Consider the following 20989-nt stretch of genomic DNA (forward strand, 5'->3'; position numbering starts at 1 on the left):
ATGGTGGTCATTACTTTTGCAGTTTAAACACGCTGGTTGTGTTGGAGCAGCAGCGGTACAGGAACTGAAGGTGTGTCCCTCACTACCACATGTAGTGCAGAACTTCTTGTCTTTTACTGGACATGCCTTGGTGGTGTGAAGATAAGAATATCAGTTCCAGCAATGTTGGATGTAGTGGTATCTCTCTGCTTCTATGTAGGTGGGACTGATGTAGTAGTAGTAGACAGCCAAACCTTCGTTCAGAGCAGTGGCAGCCATGTTCACGTCTGTAAAGGTGACCTTGAGCATAGACGATGCATTCAGGATTTTGGTAATGCTGTCGACAGCTGCCCAAGTATTTTGAGTTTCAATAGATGACTTGAGTTCAGCAACTGGTTGAGAGGCCAAAATCTTATCCAGTTTTTTCAGGAATACTGATTTCCTTGCCCTGAGGGCAGGAGATGATGTAACAGATATACACCATTTCCTTGGAAAATTAAGTAGCTTAGCCCATTCTATAAACTTTACTGTTGAGTTTGAAGAAAATAACTCATTGCCTTTCCTAGATGTTTTAATTATTAAGGGTAATAATGAATTTAAATTTAAAACCTATAGAAAACCTACAAATAACTGTTCCTATGACCACTATTATTCTTCGCATCAAGATAGAGTCAAACTGTCTGTTTTCTAATCAATGTTTTTGAGAGCTTCACGAATTTGTAGTCCTGAGTTCATAGATGAGGAAATATCCAAAATTTATGAAATAGGTAATGATTTAAAATACCCAAGAAATGCAATAGATAAATCTTTTAAAGTTGCTAGAAATACTTTTTACAATCCAAAAAGGGACAACCAGCCTTATTCAACAAAAAATATGTTGGTTCTCCCTTACCACGAAAACTTGGTTGATATGCCTTCTCTTCTTAAGATTTTTAATATTAAAGTTGTATTAACAAATCTTGATACAGTAAAAAAAACTTTTGATAAAGAATTCCCCCCAAAATGCTGATGGATGTGTCTATAAGATTCCTTGTAAAATTTGCGATAAAGTTTATTACGGTCAAACTGGTAAAAATCTCGAACTAAGATTAAAACAACATAAATATAGCATTAGAACTGGACAAGATTCCAATGCTCTATTTATTCATGTAAGAGACTTTAACCATCCAATTGATTTTCAAAAAGTTGAGAAAGTAGTATCAAGCAAGTCCATGGTCGACAGGAATATAATAGAATCTTGTTTCATAAAAAGCAGTTTTGACAATAATATGAATATTTCCTTTGGTTTATATAAATTAGATCCATTTATAATTAATAGAATTTGGGAAGAATTTAATAATACACTGGACAAATAATAATTTTTAAAATTTTCTTGGGTAGAATAGTTTGTTGGAGGGTTGTGCGAAGGACCTGTCCAGTTGGGCCAGCGCGCATCAGGTGTTTAACTGTTGTGGGATCTGATAGTGAGGTGTTAGCCAGACCCCTTATATAGCTTCCTTGGATGCTTTACTTTGATAGTTCCTTGATAATGTGAGTAGTCACGAAAGCGCTTGGAATTTCTCTATTCTTTCACAGTGGTTGTTTTGCATATTCTGAAATCACCTGTTTACTGTGATCATATTGTATATATATATATATATATATATATATATATATATATATATATATATATATATATATATATATATATATATATATATATATATATATATATATATATATATATATGGCAGGCTCGGTCGAAATTTATCTCCAGAAACCGCTGTAATCGTCAGAATTACAGGCCCTCCGTTGCCACCATTTATCGTAGGGGTTCTTAAATGGAGATATCGAGGGTTGAAGGTAGACACACTTGTTGGATGGTAACGATATATATTGCCAGGCTGTGATGATGGGAAATAGTGCCCAGCCTCTGCCTGTCCTAGCCTGGATGATCTACTGCCGACTGAGGCCGAGGCAGAGGTACGAACGTACACATGCACACCCCGTGACGTCACACAAAGTCACAGGCCTAAAAGGGATATCCTATCTAAAGCACATGGATGATACTATATGCTATGCTATATAACACAGGGATCAGCAACTATGCTGACAGCTCGGTCATGTTATGTATGTCGTCTCGACATTCACTACTATCTATAGGCTGAACAGGCAGGCGGTTCTGGGCTGATTCTATACTATAAGAAATTCATATATAACTTAGAATTAATGGATTGTATCATAATGGATGTTAACAAAATGAATTTTACGTAATGGGTGTTAACGTAATCACTTTTAACGTAATGCATGAAAAGCTATGAGAACAAATCATTGTACAATATGGATGGAATTGATCGATCGATCTGTATTCATGCACTCTACGGATTCTGAGGAAGAATAAATATATATATATACAAGGTGAAATTAACAGCAAGGGCATCTGGTGCGCACTCAGATCATTACTGTCAAATTCTCAGAATACGGAGGGATCGTGAATACGAAAAGAAAAAATTCTGAAAAAACTAATCAGTTACTAACAAACAGTTGACAATTTATTTCATCTCGGACATCTAGTTATACAGACTATGTACATTTAAACTCAATTCTGCTAGGGTGAGGTTTACATATGCAGAATGGTTATCATCTCTGGGAGGATCGAATTCCTCTGCAGTGGCTAACACATGCCTTGACTGAGGGAGATCTGAACGAGTATCTACAAAAGATACTTGTGGGTTTCTCATTACTTGTCGAGTACGCAAGGAGTAACGACATTCAGGTTGGTTATCTGACTGAGTATTTGAGGTAGAGGGTACAGAGTCAAGAGGATTTTCAGTATCTGTCACATTAGTCTGGGTAGCAATATTATCAACATCGCATACTAATTTCATATGATCTAAATGTGATTCTTTGTACTTGCCAGTACTAATTTCTCTAACCTTATACTTATTACCAGAGATATGTTCTACAACTCGATAAGGTCCGACAAACTTTTGATCAAGCTTAGGCATTTCGGATGTTTTGTTGAAATTTGTCAGCATTACTCTTGAACCTACTTTTACTTTTGATGGCTTAGCACGGCTATTAGTTACTCTAGTAAATTCTGCTGTTGATTTATGAAGTGCTTCACGGATTCTTCTAAAAACACTCTGAGCCATGCTTGTACGAGTTGCTACGAAATCATCAGGGTTGTAATTAGGTTTCGGAGTGGAATATAACAACTCATAGGGTAAACGCTTGTCTACACCATACAATGCATAATGTGGAGTATCACCTATGGAAGCATTGTAAGCAGAATTTATGGCACATTGGACATCTGGTATGACTTCATCCCAAGTTTCACTATTGGGGTTGATAGTGGCTCTCAGGACATCAAGTACTTTCTTATTGGTTCGTTCGGCTAACCCATTGCTGGCAGGATGATGAGGAACAATGGTGGATTTAGAGATCTTGTATAAAGTACACAAATTTTCAAGAATCTCATTACAGAATTCACCTCCATTATCTGTTACTAAGGACTTAGGGGTGGTATGCCTGAAGATAATGCGTTCTTTAAACACTTTAGCTACTGTCTCTGCAGTCTTATCTGCAATAGGAACTAACTCACAATATCTGGTGAAATGGTCTACCATAACACACAGATGTTTGTTGCCTTGGAGGGAACATTTAAAATTGGTTAACAAATCAAGTGCAACTCTTTCCCACGGTTCGCTAGTGGTTGGGTACACTTGGATAGGATTAGGACCATTGACATTTCCTTTATGTTGCATACAGACACTACATTTCTTAACATACTCGGAAATGTCAGTTCCCATACGTGGCCAAAAGTATTTCATTCTGGCTTGTTTCACAGAACGATCCATACCAGGGTGTGCAACACCTGGTGCATCATGAACTAGCTGTAGAGCTACGTTCACTAGTGACTGTGGAATTACTAACTGGTACACTCTTAAGCTTGGAGTACCCAACTCGGCTGTTCGATACAGTAATTCTTGGCTCATTACAAAGTCACTAATGGGTGCTGGTGGCTTCACAGTAAGAATAAGATCTTCCTGGAGCAGGAATCGAATCACACCAGACCACATGGGATCTGTTCTTTGGGCATTTTTGACATCCTCAACAGTAAATGGAGGATCTGCAGTAACTACACTAACATGTCGCGATAGCATCTGCGACTACATTTGACTTGCCAGGTAAATGTTCAAAAGTGAGATTGAACTCTTGGATAGTCAAGGTCCATCTGGCTAACCTTCCAGTAGGCTGTTTGTTCTGGAATAAAGGTATCAGTGGTGCATGGTCTGTCAAGACATGAACAGGGTACTGGTAAATAATGTCTCGGAAGTGCTTTAAAGACCATACTATTGCTAAAGCTTCTTGCTCCATTACTGTATAATTACGTTCAGCCTTCGTAAGGACTCGGCTAGCAAATGCAACTGCGTGGTACTTGCCATCAGTCTTCTGAGCTAGTACGGCACCTATGCCAATTGAACTAGCATCAGTTGTCAGATAGAAGGGCTTAGAAAAATCTGGGAATTTCAAAATTGGAGCAGAAGTTAACTTTTCTTTTAAAGTTTGGAATGCTCTTTCTTGACGGAAGGTCCAAACGAAAGGAGCATCTTTCTTAAGCAATTCAGTTAGCGGAGCAGCTATAGAAAAAAAATTGGCAATGAAAGATCTATAAAAACCTGCTAAGCCCACAAAGGATATTATGGCATCAGCAGTTTTGGGAGTTGGAAAATTTAGTACTGCAGTTACTTTACTTTGATCAGTCGTAACCCCTCTAGGAGTGACTACGTGACCAAGAAACTTAATTTCTGATCTGAAAAATTGACATTTAGACAGTTTGATCTTTAAATTGGCTTCTTCAAGCTTGCCAAGTACTATATCAAGTCTTTTCAGGTGTGTGTCCACGTCTTCGGACATGACGATTACGTCGTCTAAGTACACCATAAGTGCTTTAACTGTAAGACCTTTAAAGATGTTGGTCATGAGTCTAGAGAACGTGATAGAAGACCATCGTAATCCAAACGCCATACGGAGGAAGTGATAATGACCTGTGGGAGTGGAGAATGCAGTTAACTCTTGGCTGTCCTCGTGAAGAGGGACATGCCAAAACCCTTGTAACAAGTCCAGGGTCGAGAAGACTTTGTTATCTCCGATTTGCGTAAAAGGTCACCTAGTACAGAAAGCGGGAAGTGATCTGGAATGGTTTTCGCATTTAACTTCCTAAAGTCAATCACCGGGCGCCAAGTGCCATCCTTCTTAGGCACTAGGATCAAGGGCGCATTCCAGGGTGAATTGCTATGTGCAATAACTCCATCATTGAGAATTTGATTGATCAGTTCCTCTGCAACAGCAACTTGGGAATGAGGCATTCTGTACGCAGGTATATAGATAGGTCTAGTGCCAGGTTCAAGTGGAATACGATGGGACAATAAGTTCGTTATACCCATCTTCTCACCTGGTAAGGCAATGGCTTTACGACGTTTGTTCAACAGCGTCAACAAGCGCTGGACTTCGTCTGGAAAATCAGTGGGAGCTAAGTCTTTCTCCTCAACTGGTGGGATGGATTGATCCAGTGGAGTGGATGAGGTCTCCACTGTTGAAATAGCACCGACCCACTGGTCAGGTGGCACATCATCCTGTACTTGAACAGGGTAAGGATAGTGAACTAGGTCAACGAGGTTGGTATTTGCTCTGAGGCGAACACTGTGACCCGAAGTGTTAGCAAGGAGTAAATGGATCTTACTGTCTCTTACAACATGTAAGGAAGGTTCAACAAATAAACCCTTGACCTTGCAGGAATCACTGTCAACTAGGACGTTATCACCATCTGGAACATTAGGAACAACAACACACACTCTAGTGAGAGCACTAGCCACAGAAACGTCTTTCTGCAACGGCTTGTGGCATCAGCAAGAGATAGCATAACTCGTTGCAAGTAAAGTTCTTCTCAAAGCATCCCCTGGGAAGGAACGAGTACTTGAACAAGTCGCCATCGCAAGGATAGTAGTCTCAGCACTATCCTGCGGGCACGATATTGTGGCTGGAGTCCAGACAGGAGTGACAGTATTACTAGTGCCTGACCGCTCGGCTATGTTAATAAGTAATTCACGGATCTATAGGAACTTAATTTGAACTTCACATTTTGCAGCACTTTAATAAATCTCAAATACAAGCTGTGAGAACAAACACATTGCTCAAGGGCTAGGTATTGTCTTTCAGTCAGTAAGGGAATATTGGTACTGTGGACTGATTCATATTGACTTTGACTGGCATGATACACTAAGTGAACATTCAAAAGTGACTGGGACATCTTCTCAGTGAACTTACTGAAGGACATAAAGGCAAGAAAAAATGGAGAGAATGACACAATAAGCTTAAACGGGAAGAAAATGCTTAACTATTCTGCATAAGTAATTAAAAATTGACAGGTCACACAGTAAGTAAAGAACTCACACAAGAAAAATATTCAACTTAACAAACAACACTTTGAAAATCAAGAGAACTTGTACTTTACTCAAATCTGATTTGCTCAACTTTTACTTTAAATTGAATAAATGGCACAGTGAGTTGTCTTTACTTTCAATGCAATAGGGAAATACACAATAAAATGATAAAATGGACTCAATAAAGCTTGTGCAAAAATAAAACAAGCTGAGGCACAATTCACTGAAATAAAATAAAATGGCACAGAAAGAATAAAATATTATGCACAGAACAGAGCATATGGAACTTCACTCAAATAAACTGTAGCAATGTTGCAAAATAACAATTGCTAATCAACAAGTACTGCATAAAATTTCTGCAAGAAAACTTTAATGGCAACACAATCTTTGCACAAGAATTATTGCAAAATGAGTCAATGTGCAATCATAAAAAATTATTACACATAAGAAAAGAAATATATCAAGGAATGAACTGAGGGAACAATTTGACTCTTAACTGCACTCAAGCAACACTTAACAAGCAAAAGAACAATTTACTCTAAAAGAAGAACTTACAAATTGCACTAAGAGTGAATTTGTTCAAACATGAAAAATAATAGGTGCTAAAACACAGAACAAAAAAAGTTTGAGCACTTACAGTGATGTAGAACACAACACATCAACATAAACACAATACTAGAATTTTCTTGCAATGAAACTTGATGTGTGAAAACTTTGATAATAATAATTATCTTGCTTGCACAAAATAATGGCACTATTGTCTGTGGAAATAAGACAAATTAGACACTGGCTAAATGAAAGAATATGAACACAAGAATGTTCAACACACAGGGAACAAAACAAGAATACACAAATGCTAGGATGAGAAAAATTATATATAACTGAGACAACACTGAGTTGTGATGCAGAATATAACTAAATAAATTACTGAATTAATTCACTGAATCGCTGAGAACACTAGGTGATTCTGAAGTGTAAACACAAGTTCTATACTGCTCATATGTTGCACACACAACAAAGGAAAAACACTAAGTACTTACTTCATGTGTATAAAAAGACACACAACTCAACAGACATAAGATAATGCACAAAAATTAACACTGAATTAAGGAGATAAAAAGATTATTGCAAACAAACACTGAGTCTGATCGAGAATCACTGAATGTCACTAAGAAAATCACTGGAACACAAAAGAAATGTCTCAACACTCGCAAATGTCTCTATGAAAAATATTATCGCTGTAACGACTTGGTGAAGAATAAGGTAGATGGTGGAAGGTTGGAGGATTGTTTAAGTCGTCTTGCTGCTATCCTCTGCACACGTGACCATAGAATTGCGCTTACATCGACGATAGACTTCGCACAGGAGGCTTTTAATGGTGGCGTGAAACACACTCTAGCTCTTGCCCCCCTATGTGGTCCTTAAAATATGGTGCTATAACCCTTAGTAGTGCACCAAAACACTGGTAGAGGTTGGGTGAGTACCACAACACAGTGAGAGTGGTTGGGTTAGTGGGTAAACAGCGCTAAGACCGGGCAATGGTGAGACACATGTGGTGAGTTGGTGGTTGGACCTATGGGTTGAACGGCGTAAGCCTCACTGAGGACAGCCACACTGCCGCGAAGATATTCTAAGCTGGCTAGCTTAAAATACACCCACGAAATACCACAACACCACAAGGATGAAAAAGAGCACTCAGGATGGCTTGGAGCTTGAATCACAAGCAATGAAGACTACTCACGTGGCTTGCTTGAGTACTGGGGTAAGACACCTGGGTTAGTTGCTAGCTGGCTTATCTTAACCCTTCACACAGAATAGCTTGATAACTTCACATGATGAGCACAGCAGGGGTGGAAAGCTAGCTTGGCAGGCAAAAGAACTGGATGGAGTAGACTAGGCTAGACTGGACTCCCTCACCACAGACTGGAAGCTAGCTTATTTTGCAAACTCTGGTCAACCCCTCGAGAGTGATACAAATAAGCAGATAAACACTAATACAAAGAGACTGACCAGTGAATGGTTTAGAAGCTGGTAGGAGCTTGGGCTGAGATAGCTGGCTGGCATTAACCTTCTCGGTAGGCCTACTCACAAGATGGCAGGCTCGGCCGAAATTTATCTCCAGAAATCGCTGTAATCGTCAGAATTACAGGCCCTCTGTTGCCACCATTTATCGTAGGGGTTCTTAAATGGAGATATCGAGGGTTGAAGGTAGACACACTTGTTGGATGGTAACGATATATATTGTCAGACTGTGATGATGGGAAATGGAGCCCAGCCTCTGCCTGCCCTAGCCTGGATCATCTACCACCGACTGAAGCCGAGGCAGAAGAACGAACGTACACATGCACACCCGGTGACGTCACACAAAGTTATAGGCCTAAAAGGGATCTCCTATCTAAAGCACATGGATGATACTATATGCTATGCTATATAACACAGGGATCAGCAACTATGCTGACATATATATATATATATATATATATATATATATATATATATATATATACATATATATATATATATATATACATATATATATACATATACATATATATATATACATATACATATATATATATATACACATATATATATATATATATATATACATATATATATACATATACATATATATATACATATATATATATATATATATATATATATATATATATATATAAATATATATATATACATATAAATATATATATAAATATAAATATATATATATATATATATATATATATATATATATATATATATATATATATATATATATATACACATATATATATATATATATATATACACATATATATATAGATACATATATATATAAATATATATATATATATACATACATATATATATATATATATATATATATATATATATATATATATCCCTAGGTACCTAGGGATTGGCAGAGAGCATGCATAGTTCCTTTGTATAAAGGCAAAGGGGATAAAAGAGAGTGCAAAAATTATAGGGGGATAAGTCTGTTGAGTATACCTGGTAAAGTGTATGGTAGAGTTATTATTGAAAGAATTAAGAGTAAGACGGAGAATAGGATAGCAGATGAACAAGGAGGCTTTAGGAAAGGTAGGGGGTGTGTGGACCAGGTGTTTACAGTGAAACATATAAGTGAACAGTATTTAGATAAGGCTAAAGAGGTCTTTGTGGCATTTATGGATTTGGAAAAGGCGCATGACAGGGTGGATAGGGGGGCAATGTGGCAGATGTTGCAGGTGTATGGTGTAGGAGGTAGGTTACTGAAAGCAGTGAAGAGTTTTTACGAGGATAGTGAGGCTCAAGTTAGAGTATGTAGGAAAGAGGGAAATTATTTCCCAGTAAAAGTAGGCCTTAGACAAGGATGTGTGATGTCACCGTGGTTGTTTAATATATTTATAGATGGGGTTGTAAGAGAAGTAAATGCGAGGGTCTTGGCAAGAGGCGTGGAGTTAAAAGATAAAGAATCACACATAAAGTTGGAGTTGTCACAGTTGCTCTTTGCTGATGACACTGTGCTCTTGGGAGATTCTGAAGAGAAGTTGCAGAGATTGGTGGATGAATTTGGTAGGGTGTGCAAAAGAAGAAAATTAAAAGTGAATACAGGAAAGAGTAAGGTTATGAGGATAACAAAAAGATTAGGTGATGAGAGATTGGATATCAGATTGGAGGGAGAGAGTATGGAGGAGGTGAATGTATTCAGATATTTGGGAGAGGACGTGTCAGCGGATGGGTTAATGAAGGATGAGGTGAATCATAGAATTGATGAGGGGAAAAGGGTGAGTGGTGCACTTAGGAGTCTGTGGAGACAAAGAACTTTGCCTTGGAGGCAAAGAGGGGAATGTATGAGAGTATAGTTTTACCAACGCTCTTATATGGGTGTGAAGCATGGGTGATGAATGTTGCAGCGAAGAGAAGGCTGGAGGCAGTGGAGATGTCATGTCTGAGGGCAATGTGTGGTGTGAATATTATGCAGAGAATTCGTAGTTTGGAAGTTAGGAGGAGGTGCGGGATTACCAAAACTGTTGTCCAGAGGGCTGAGGAAGGGTTGTTGAGGTGGTTCGGACATATAGAGAGAATGGAGCGAAACAGAATGACTTCAAGAGTGTATCAGTCTGTAGTGGAAGGAAGGCGGGGTAGGGGTCGGCCTAGGAAAGGTTGGAGGGGGGGGGGTAAAGGAGGTTTTGTTTGCGAGGGGCTTGGACTTCCAGCAGGCGTGTGTGAGCGTGTTTGATAGGAGTGAATGGAGACGAATGGTTTTTAATACTTGACGTGCTGTTGGAGTGTGAGCAAAGTAACATTTATGAAGGGGTTCAGGGAAACCGGCAGGCAGGACTTGAGTCCTGGAGATGGGAAGTACAGTGCCTACACTCTGAAGGAGGGGTGTTAATGTTGCAGTTTAAAAACTGTAGTGTAGAGCACCCTTCTGGCAAGACAGTGATGGAGTAAATGATGGTGAAAGTTTTTCTTTTTCTGGCCACCCTGCCTTGGTGGGAATCGGCCAAGGTGATAATAAAATAATAATAATAATAATAATAATAATAATAATAATAATAATAATAATAATAATAATAATAATAATAATAATAATATATATATGTATATGTATGTATAATGTTTTGAAATGCTTAACAATTCGCAAATAATCGAAATTATTTACATTGTCTCTATGTCCACAGCAGAACTCGAACCTGCTAACTCTGTATCAGAGTCCACAGTACTTTACCAAGGAGCTAGACCCAAAATAAGTATGGGTGCTTAGCCGAAGCTAAGCGATGTTACCCCATACCCCTGGGCACCAAGCTCGTTTTGAAAGTTATTTAATCGAATCCTGCCACATGCAATGGACAATGAGAGATTTGAAATGCTTAATAATTCGCAAACAGGCGAAATTATTTGCAAACATTGTCTCTACGTCCACAACAGGACTCGAACCTGCTAACTCTGTATCAGAGTCCACAGTACTTTACCACTGAGCTAGACCCAAGATAAGTATGGGCGCTTAGCCGAAGCTAAGCGATGTTAACCCATACCTTCGGGCACCAAGCTCGTTTTGAAAGCTATTTCAACAATTACTTATTTCATCGAATAGAATAGCTCTCCAGAAGCTTCATCAAGCTCCTGGAGAGCGAAACGTTGGCACAAGAAAATGTCATATCAGTTGCATTTGTGTCCTTTTACTTAACATATTGTCGGTAATTCTACCAATATCAATACAGTTTATAAATATAATTCTCGTCAAATATCTATCCTGATTCTATTATTCCCGCATCAAATTATGCTAAAACGATTAGAATAATTCATGCGATGGTAACTTTTACTAGCCTAACATTTAAACAAAGATAATTGTGTAGAATATCGTAAGCACACGTACGATATTAACACAAGTCTTTCCCCTTTGTAACAAGGTACCGTAAGAAATATCACGTATAGGAATAACACTTGTTTGGACCTTCGACGGGGAATAAATAGGCTTTTATACCTAGGACAATATGTCAGTATATTAAGGATGAAAACAGGTTCGAATAAGAGACAAGCATTAATGTTTGACCTAACCTTTTTAAACACAGCATAAGTGGTGCTGAGGTGAGTGATATCTTGATTTTGAAGTTAAGTTAGTGTATTATACAATACTATTTGAAGACTGCTTAGTGCAGCTTTAAAATTATTTTTGCAATCATATTTATTTTTATTGGAAGTGAGAATATGTTGAAATTACAGTTATGTATTAATAGTAGCAATTTTAGAGATATCTAAAGGTTATCATATACATTCAACAGAGTGTGATGATCAGCATCCATGTGATGAAGGCTATGGAATATGCAAAGATAACTGCCTTTCTCTGGAACGTGAAGTGAAGGGAGGCTGCAGATACTCCGGCTGCAAGTGTTGTACATCTCGCGAGGCCAGCTGCCCTGTCTCTGCTAATTGTCCTGGTATTTGTATGGACATCAGAACATGTAAACTTCCTTTGAATAATTACACATGTTCGGGATCTGACTGCATGTGTTGCGACAGTAAGTGGCTTCTGTAACTGCACTCATTTTTTAAATGATGACAGGGAAATTTTAAATAGATTATCTGCCCATCCTGTTCGGAATCACATGTTTGAAGATATAGTTTTCACTCCTAGGACAAACAACAAATATACTCTACTAATTTTTAAAATGGAAAAAAGCACTTGTTCCCATCTAATACCTACGTCAGTACTCATTTTAATGTGTGTATTAAAAAGTGTAATAAGTGGTCTTTGAAAAAATATATAGAAAAGAGAAAGAAATGCGTTAAAACTCCCAGAATAAAATGTGGTGATGTTTACCCTACAATGAAAATCTAACCAGCATATGTGATACATTTAAAAGGTTCAATATATTTTTTTTATTATTTAGAAGAATGGGAGAGCAAAAAAAACAGTCCTTCAAGAATGCACAATGCTACATAGATGGAGGCGTTTACAAGGTCCTTTGCTCTCTATGCTCTATGTTAGGAAAATGGGTAAACCGCTGGAAACTGGACAAACCTAAAATCAGGTTTCATTTATGATGGCACGGGAGTCAAATGGAATTCTTTAACAATGCTGCTTCTTGGATTTACCCAACAAGATGTGCAGAAACTCAGCTCATTATACCCAATAGTTCTGCCATTGAAAGAAATATGATTTAATCCTCTCATTTAAAACATGATGGTCTTGCCCTGTACAAGAGTCAAAGGTTATACAAACTCGACCGCAATATAGTAGTCATGCACAGTTTTAAGCAAGGGTACTACACAAAATCATCGGATTGCTCATGAATTCTTTGGTGTTGGTAGGTAGGACGTGGTGACATAAGATTTGCTTCTTCCAACCCGACCTGCACGTTACTCCAGTTACAAAATACGTCTCGTTTGTTGTATCCCCACCATACTCGAAATATTACAAATAATGGCACACGTATACTCGCATTGCTACTTAGGTGTTTGTAATTAGGAGAGTCTTCCATCATCGTTTCATATTTTCTTTTACGAGGGTAAACTGGGAGAATTTAAAATACCTTAGCATATAGCATAAGAACTCGAGGAAATGGGTGGGGAATGCAGTTAGAAACGTTAGTTTAGTAGGCAGATTTCAGTGGAGTGCTTCTTAAGCCCACTTTGATAATTTTCAGTAGTGATGCGATGTCGACAAGTGGGAACTAGAAAATTACAGAGAAATTTTTGGAACATTCTCAAATACTCACGCATATCTTGAAACACTCAAGCATTGAAATATTCAAGTACTCGGGAATTCGTAAACTCATACTGAAAATTTTCTACTTACAGAAGGGCCGACAAGTATGAGATAAAAGACTGTAGATGAATGGTTCACAGAACCGACACGTTGATAAATTAGACACATGTGCAACTCTTGGGTATCTTTATTAAGGAAACGTTTCGCCACACAGTGGCTTCATCAGTCCATACACAGGAGAAACTTGAAGATAGGAGGAGAATGAGGTAATTAGTCCCTCAACCTTGAGTCGATGTGGTCAGTCCATCAATCTTGAATAGAATGGAATCGAATTTTCCAGGAATGTCTAGAAATACTTGTGTACGATTAGAAATATTCTTGTCTATTCACATTGAGAGTGTTCTAAAGGGAGCAGAGTGATAGGTATGTGATATAGAATATTCTGGATATTTTCTGTATAAAGGTAGTGCCAACCAACACATTTCGAGAATATTCTGCATGCTTAGAGTCGTAGGAGGTGACATGAAGAAATGTAAGTTTCTTATGTTATTCCAACGTTCTACATCCAACTAAGTTGTTTGTGAAATAGTCATCAAATAAATAATTCATAGTGGCACTAGTCTAGCTGATGGTAGTTTAATGCAGGTTGGCCAGTTTTTCAGACGTTCATATTACTTTCTCCTTCTCTTTTTGTGAACCTTGGAGAATTTCCCATTTTCCATACTGGTGGTGCGGGAATATGGTTCGTGTGGCTGGTGCTGGCCCCTCTCTTTAAGTAGACGGGTCATGTGTGCGGGAATATGGTTCGTGTGGCTGGTGCTGGCCCCTCTCTTTAAGTAGACGGGTCATGTGTGCGGGAATATGGTTCGTGTGGCTGGTGCTGGCCCCTCTCTTTAAGTAGACGGGTCATGTGTGCGGGAATATGGTTCGTGTGGCTGGTGCTGGCCATTCTCTTTAAGGAGACGGGTCATGTGAGAGACACACACATTCCAACCTCTTAGAGAATCTTTTCTTATAACCTACCAGTAGCAACTCTTGCAACACTTCACAGCTCCTGATGAAACAGGAGTAAATCTATTCTTACCTCTCTCAAGGCCATATCGATAGTCTATGAACTTAAATTAAGTCATAATAAGCGACTGTCAGTGAATAAACAGAAGGATGGACGAGAGCGAGGTATGAATAGATTTATTACTAAAGCTCCTGAGATGAAGGGACGAGATCAGACGTGTTACAGTACCAGTTTCGAATCTTCCCAATTAGAAGCTGTCGAGTAGCCGAGGCAGCAGAGCGATGGGCCTGTCAGTTTTAGAACCACCTTTCATAAGAACATAAGAACTTAAGAAAGGAGGAACACTGCAGCAGGCCTGTTGGCCCATACTAGGCAGGTCCTTTACAATCCATTCCGCTAACAAAACATTTGTCCAACCCAGTTTTCAATGCTACCCAAGAAATAAGGTCTAATAACTCTATCTGTGGAAAATACTGTATATTTTCTGAAAATACAGTAGTAGTGATGGAGGCGGCTCAGTGGCTCCTGCGGCTGAGCGGTCTCTTCCTGAGCCGTCTCTTCCTGAGTGGTCTCCTCCTCAAAGGGCTGCAGCTGAGTGGCTCCTTTTCCTGAGTGGCTCCTTTTCACACCTATATGCTAATGACCTTAACCCCGCCCACGACCCCTGCCCACGACCCCCCCCCCTTGTCGACTTCCCCCTACACATTTCATATACAACATAGGGGAAACATTTTCACTCTTAACCCAGGATAATCCAAATAATTTCACATTTTTTTCGTTAATACCCACAACAATCCACAATTTCTTTACAAAATACAACACAAGTCTAGACATTTTTCTCCTTTTAACTATTTCATCTCAGGTCACTCCCCACGAAGTAACCTTCTCTCTCTCCTTCTCCCCACCCTCCCGAACCCTCACACTCCAACCAACACCTCACAATTTTCACTCATAACCCCCAATTTTTCTCGTTTTAACTATTTCATCAGAAAGTCACCACAACACTTATAACCACTTTTCGATAAATTCACTAGTCACAATTTTACATATTACGAAGTTAATCCGCACACACACCTCACTTTACTTTGAACACCTTCAAAACACTCTCATAAATCATTTGAATACTCACAAAAATACCTTTGAACATTTCCAAACATCACTGAAACACTTCGAAAACATCATTTTGAATACTCCCAAATAAGATTTGACAGCTCTAATTTATCTGCACTTACACATTTCATTAAATTACAACTCATCCCCCCCCCCCCAAACTCCTCCCTCAGTCTCCAGACTTCACAACATTATCACAAAAACTAACTCAAACACTTTACTTTGAACATCACCAAAAAAACACCATCAATTACCTTTAAATACTCTAAAAACATCATTCGAACACCTCCAAATCACCTCTGAATACACCCAGAACACCTTCATAAGTACTCTTGCACATCATTTGAACACCTTCAAAAACACCTTTGAACATTTCCAAACAACAATGAAACACTTCCAAAACACCATTTAAGTACTCCCAAATACACCACTGAATACTACTAAAACACCACTGAATACACTCAAAACACCACCAAAATCACCATAAACTAAGATCAACACCCACATCCCACAACACCCACAACCCACAACACCCACATCCCACATCACCCACAACCCACATCACCCACATCACCCACACCCCACAATCTTTTCTCGTTTTAACTAATTTCATCAGAAAGTCACAACAACAACACACTTATAATCACTTTTCAACAACTCTAGTTCGACAACAACACCCACAACCCACAACACCCACACCCCACAATTTTTTCTCGTTTTAACTAATTTCATCAGAAAAAGTCACAACAACAACCCACTTATAACATCTTTTTCGGTATCTCTAGTTCGACAACAACACCCACAACACCCACATCCCACAACACCCACAACCCACATCACCCACACCCCACAACACCCACAACCCACATCACCCACACCCCACAACACACACAACCCACATCGCCCACACCCCACAATTTTTTTCTCGTTTTAACTAATTTAATCAGAAATTCACAACAACAACAACCCACAACTTATAATCACACATTTGAATATCCTCAAAACACCATTTGAGTACACCCAAATACACCACTGAATACTACTAAAACACCACTGAATACACTCAAAACACCACCAAAATCACCATAAAATAAGATCAACACCCACATCCCACAACATCCACAACCCACAACACCCACATCCCACATCACCCACAACCCACATCACAAACAACCCACAATTTTTTTCTCGTTTTAACTAATTTCATCAGAAAAAGTCACAACAACCAACTTACAATCACTTTTCAGCAACTCTAGTTCGACAACAACACCCACAAACCCACAACACCCACAACCCACAGAACCCACATCCCACAACACCCACAACCCACAACACCCACATCCCACTACACCCACAACCCACAATTTTTTCTCGTTTTAACTAATTTCATCAGAAAAAGGCACAACAACCCACAACTTATAACCACTTTTTCGGTATCTCTAGTTCGACAACAACACCCACAACACCCACATCCCACAACACCCACAACCCACATCACCCACACCCCACAACACCCACAACCCACATCACCCACACCCCACAACACACACAAACCACATCACCCACACCCCACAATTTTTTTCTCGTTTTAACTAATTTCATCAGAAAAGTCACAACAACAACAACCCACAACTTATAATCACACCTTTGAATAACCTCAAAAAACACCATTTGAGTACTCCCAAATACACCACTGAATACTACTAAAACACCACTGAATACACTCAAAACACCACCTAAATCACCATAAACTAAGATCAACACCCACATCCCACAACACCCACAACCCACATCACCCACATCCCCACAATTTTTTTCTCGTTTTAACTAATTTCATCAGAAAAGTCACAACAACAACAACCCACAACTTATAATCACACCTTTGAATAACCTCAAAAAACACCATTTGAGTACTCCCAAATACTCCACTGAATACTACTAAAACACCACTGAATACACTCAAAACATCACCAAAATCACCATAAACTATGATCAACACCCACATCCCACAACAACCACAACCCACAACACCCACATCCCACATCACCCACAACCCACATCACCCACATCACCCACACCCCACAATTTTTTCTCGTTTTAACTAATTTCATCAGAAAGTCACAACAACAACACACTTATAATCACTTTTCAACAACTCTAGTTCGACAACAACACCCACAACCCACAACACCCACAACCCACAACACCCACACCCCACAATTTTTTCACGTTTTAACTAATTTCATCAGAAAAAGTCACAACAACAACCCACCCGGTATCTCTAGTTCGACAACAACACCCACAACACCCACATCCCACAACACCCACAACCCACATCACCCACACCCCACAACACCCACAACCCACATCACCCACACCCCACAACACACACAACCCACATCACCCACACCCCACAATTTTTTCTCGTTTTAACTAATTTCATCAGAAAAAGTCACAAAAGCAACCCACTTATATCATCTTTTTTGGTATCTCTAGTTCGACTACATTACCCACAACCCTCATTAATTACCAATTTATTCACAATTTTTTCCCCTTCTTTTTACTGAATCTTAAATGTAATACACATTCCTCTTTACATTACTAAAATTCTAATAAAATTCTCTCCATACCCATCTCCTTGTATCCACATAAATTGATATTATACTCGCATCAACTAATCTCACTACCCAACTATTGCGACATGTTTCAACACCCTCCATTCTTTTCCAAAACATCATAACTTTTCAATTCTATAATTTCTTTTTAAAATATTCACACATTACCTTTATTTTCAGTAAAATCTCCCCATATTTCTTTAAATTTCTAATACAACCCTCCCCATACCCCTCTCCATCTCACCCGCATTTCTTCACATCCACTCACCCATCTCCCAACACACCTCTTCTGAACACACACAAAAATCACATTTCACATCCACAAAGGCATCTCATCACCCATCTCAAATCCACTAAAATCACTGTAACCAAGATATTCACAAAACTCTATGAGCACCTAACACACACACACACACACACACACACACACACACACACACACACACACACACACACACACACACACACACACACACACACACGCGCGCGCGCACACACACTCACACACACACGCGCACACACACACACACGCTCACACACACACACACACACACACACACACACACACACACACACACACACAGTAGGGACAGCAAGCGCGCTAGTCACGCCGTCGGTGCTCCGGGGATTTAAGTGTTTTTGAGGGCTACTAAGTGTTCTGCAAGGGTTGCTAAGTGTGTCAGGGTAGTCAACAATCCTAGAAGTGTTTTTTTTAATTGCCTGAGCCACACAAGTGTGGGGAGAGCCACAATTTTGAAAGTGATCTGGAAAATAAAAGCGTTGTGGCGCAGGCTAGTGTGAAGGCGGCGGTGCCAAGTGTCACCCAAGAAAGGTAATAAAGTGAAACAGTCGTGTGACCAGTGAAAGAAATACAGTGAATAGGGTACATTATTAACGAGAAGAAATTGAGGTGGATCTACGCCAGGACGTACATCGAGCTGGATCTACGCCAGGACGTCACATCGACCTGGACAATCTACACTGCTACAGCTGCACTACAAGTACTGTATCACCTATGAGTGGTTGTTTGGGTGTGGGGTCCAGGTTCCAATTAACCGCCAAGCTGAATGTGAATGGTCTAACTCTCATAGCACGATAAAGAATAGGCACTCAAGTATTCAATAAGGTTTAGCAAATGGTAATCCATTGAACATGGCGATTAACTCACTATAAGCAGGTGATATAGGCAACACTGCAAGGGTGGGAGTCAGGTCACAAGAGGTTGTGGACACAAGCGACAACTGAGAATCTACATTACACTCCAAGCACAAGCCACCTACTTTTCAGACACATAATAAACCCACACATAATTCGACACATAATTACACACACACACACACACACACACACACACACACACACACACACACACACACACACACACACATATACACACACCCACATACACACACACACACACACACACACACACACACACACACACACACATACACACACACACACACACACACACACACACACACACATACACACACCCACATACACACATACACACACACACACACACACACACACACACACACACACACACACAGACACACACACACACACACTGTAAGTGCGGTAAGTCCCAGGAGGTTGGGGTGTCAGGTCACAAGAAGGTGTGGGCAGCCAAGGACCACAACACCCACATCCCACATCACCCACAACCCACATCACCCACATCACCCACACCCCACAATCTTTTCTCGTTTTAACTAATTTCATCAGAAAGTCACAACAACAACACACTTATAATCACTTTTCAACAACTCTAGTTCGACAACAACACCCACAACCCACAACACCCACAAACGCACAAGCCACCTACCTTTCAGTACATAATAAACCCACACATAATTCCACACACAACTACACACAAAATTACACACTCACACACACACACACACACACACACACACACACACACACACACACACACACACACACACACACACACACACACACACACACACACACACACACACATCCAGACACACATACACCACCGACATCTCACTACTTCCCCTGATCCCTCCCCTCCCTCGATCACCCTCCCCTCCCCCGTTCACCCCAAACCCTCCCCACCCCTCCCCACTCAGCTCCCACATAGCCACAGTTCCTCCACTACTTCCCCCCCCCACACTCTGACACACACACTACTAACCTAACATACAGAACTACATAGGTTTCCCACTCTGAGGCAGTCAGGATAAAACAAAAATGGGTTGCCAGAGAGCAACAAGAAAAACCAAGGGACAGGAGGAGGAAAATGCAAAGGAAGATTGGGCAGCAGAGCTCATAAAAAGGGATCATGAATGGGAAAAGAAACTAGAAGAACTTAGCATGAGAATGGAAGAGAGGATAGATATGAAAAGCAGGAAGTGGGAGGTGCATGTCAAAGCAGCAGAAGCTAGGATACAGAGTTTAGAAGAGGAATTGAAAAATCTGAAACAGCCTAAAGAACTAAAGAACATTTTGGGATTGACAACAGAGACTGCTACCTCAGCCACAAATAAGGGGACTGTAGGGAAAGAAGGGGCACAACTGCATGGAGATGCTCTATCAGAGGAGACTGTAGCAAATGAAAGAGCTAAGCTTTATGTGGAGGCCCTAACAGACAACAACAGAG

General features: G+C 39.7%; 1 protein-coding gene across 1 annotated transcript in view; it reads left to right on the forward strand.

Moving 5' to 3' along the window:
* The first annotated feature begins 12107 nt into the window (after positions 1 to 12107).
* The window catches only part of LOC138854657 (keratin-associated protein 16-1-like), a 154055-nt gene continuing 145173 nt past the window's right edge, over positions 12108 to 20989 (forward strand). The window contains exon 1 of the mRNA XM_070099016.1: positions 12108 to 12430. Within this exon, the coding sequence (XP_069955117.1) occupies positions 12358 to 12430 (73 nt within the window). The 5' untranslated portion in view covers positions 12108 to 12357. The remainder of the gene's footprint in view (positions 12431 to 20989) is intronic.

The sequence above is a fragment of the Cherax quadricarinatus genome, chromosome 66 (genome assembly GCF_038502225.1).
Source record: "Cherax quadricarinatus isolate ZL_2023a chromosome 66, ASM3850222v1, whole genome shotgun sequence".
Classification (NCBI taxonomy): domain Eukaryota; kingdom Metazoa; phylum Arthropoda; class Malacostraca; order Decapoda; family Parastacidae; genus Cherax; species Cherax quadricarinatus.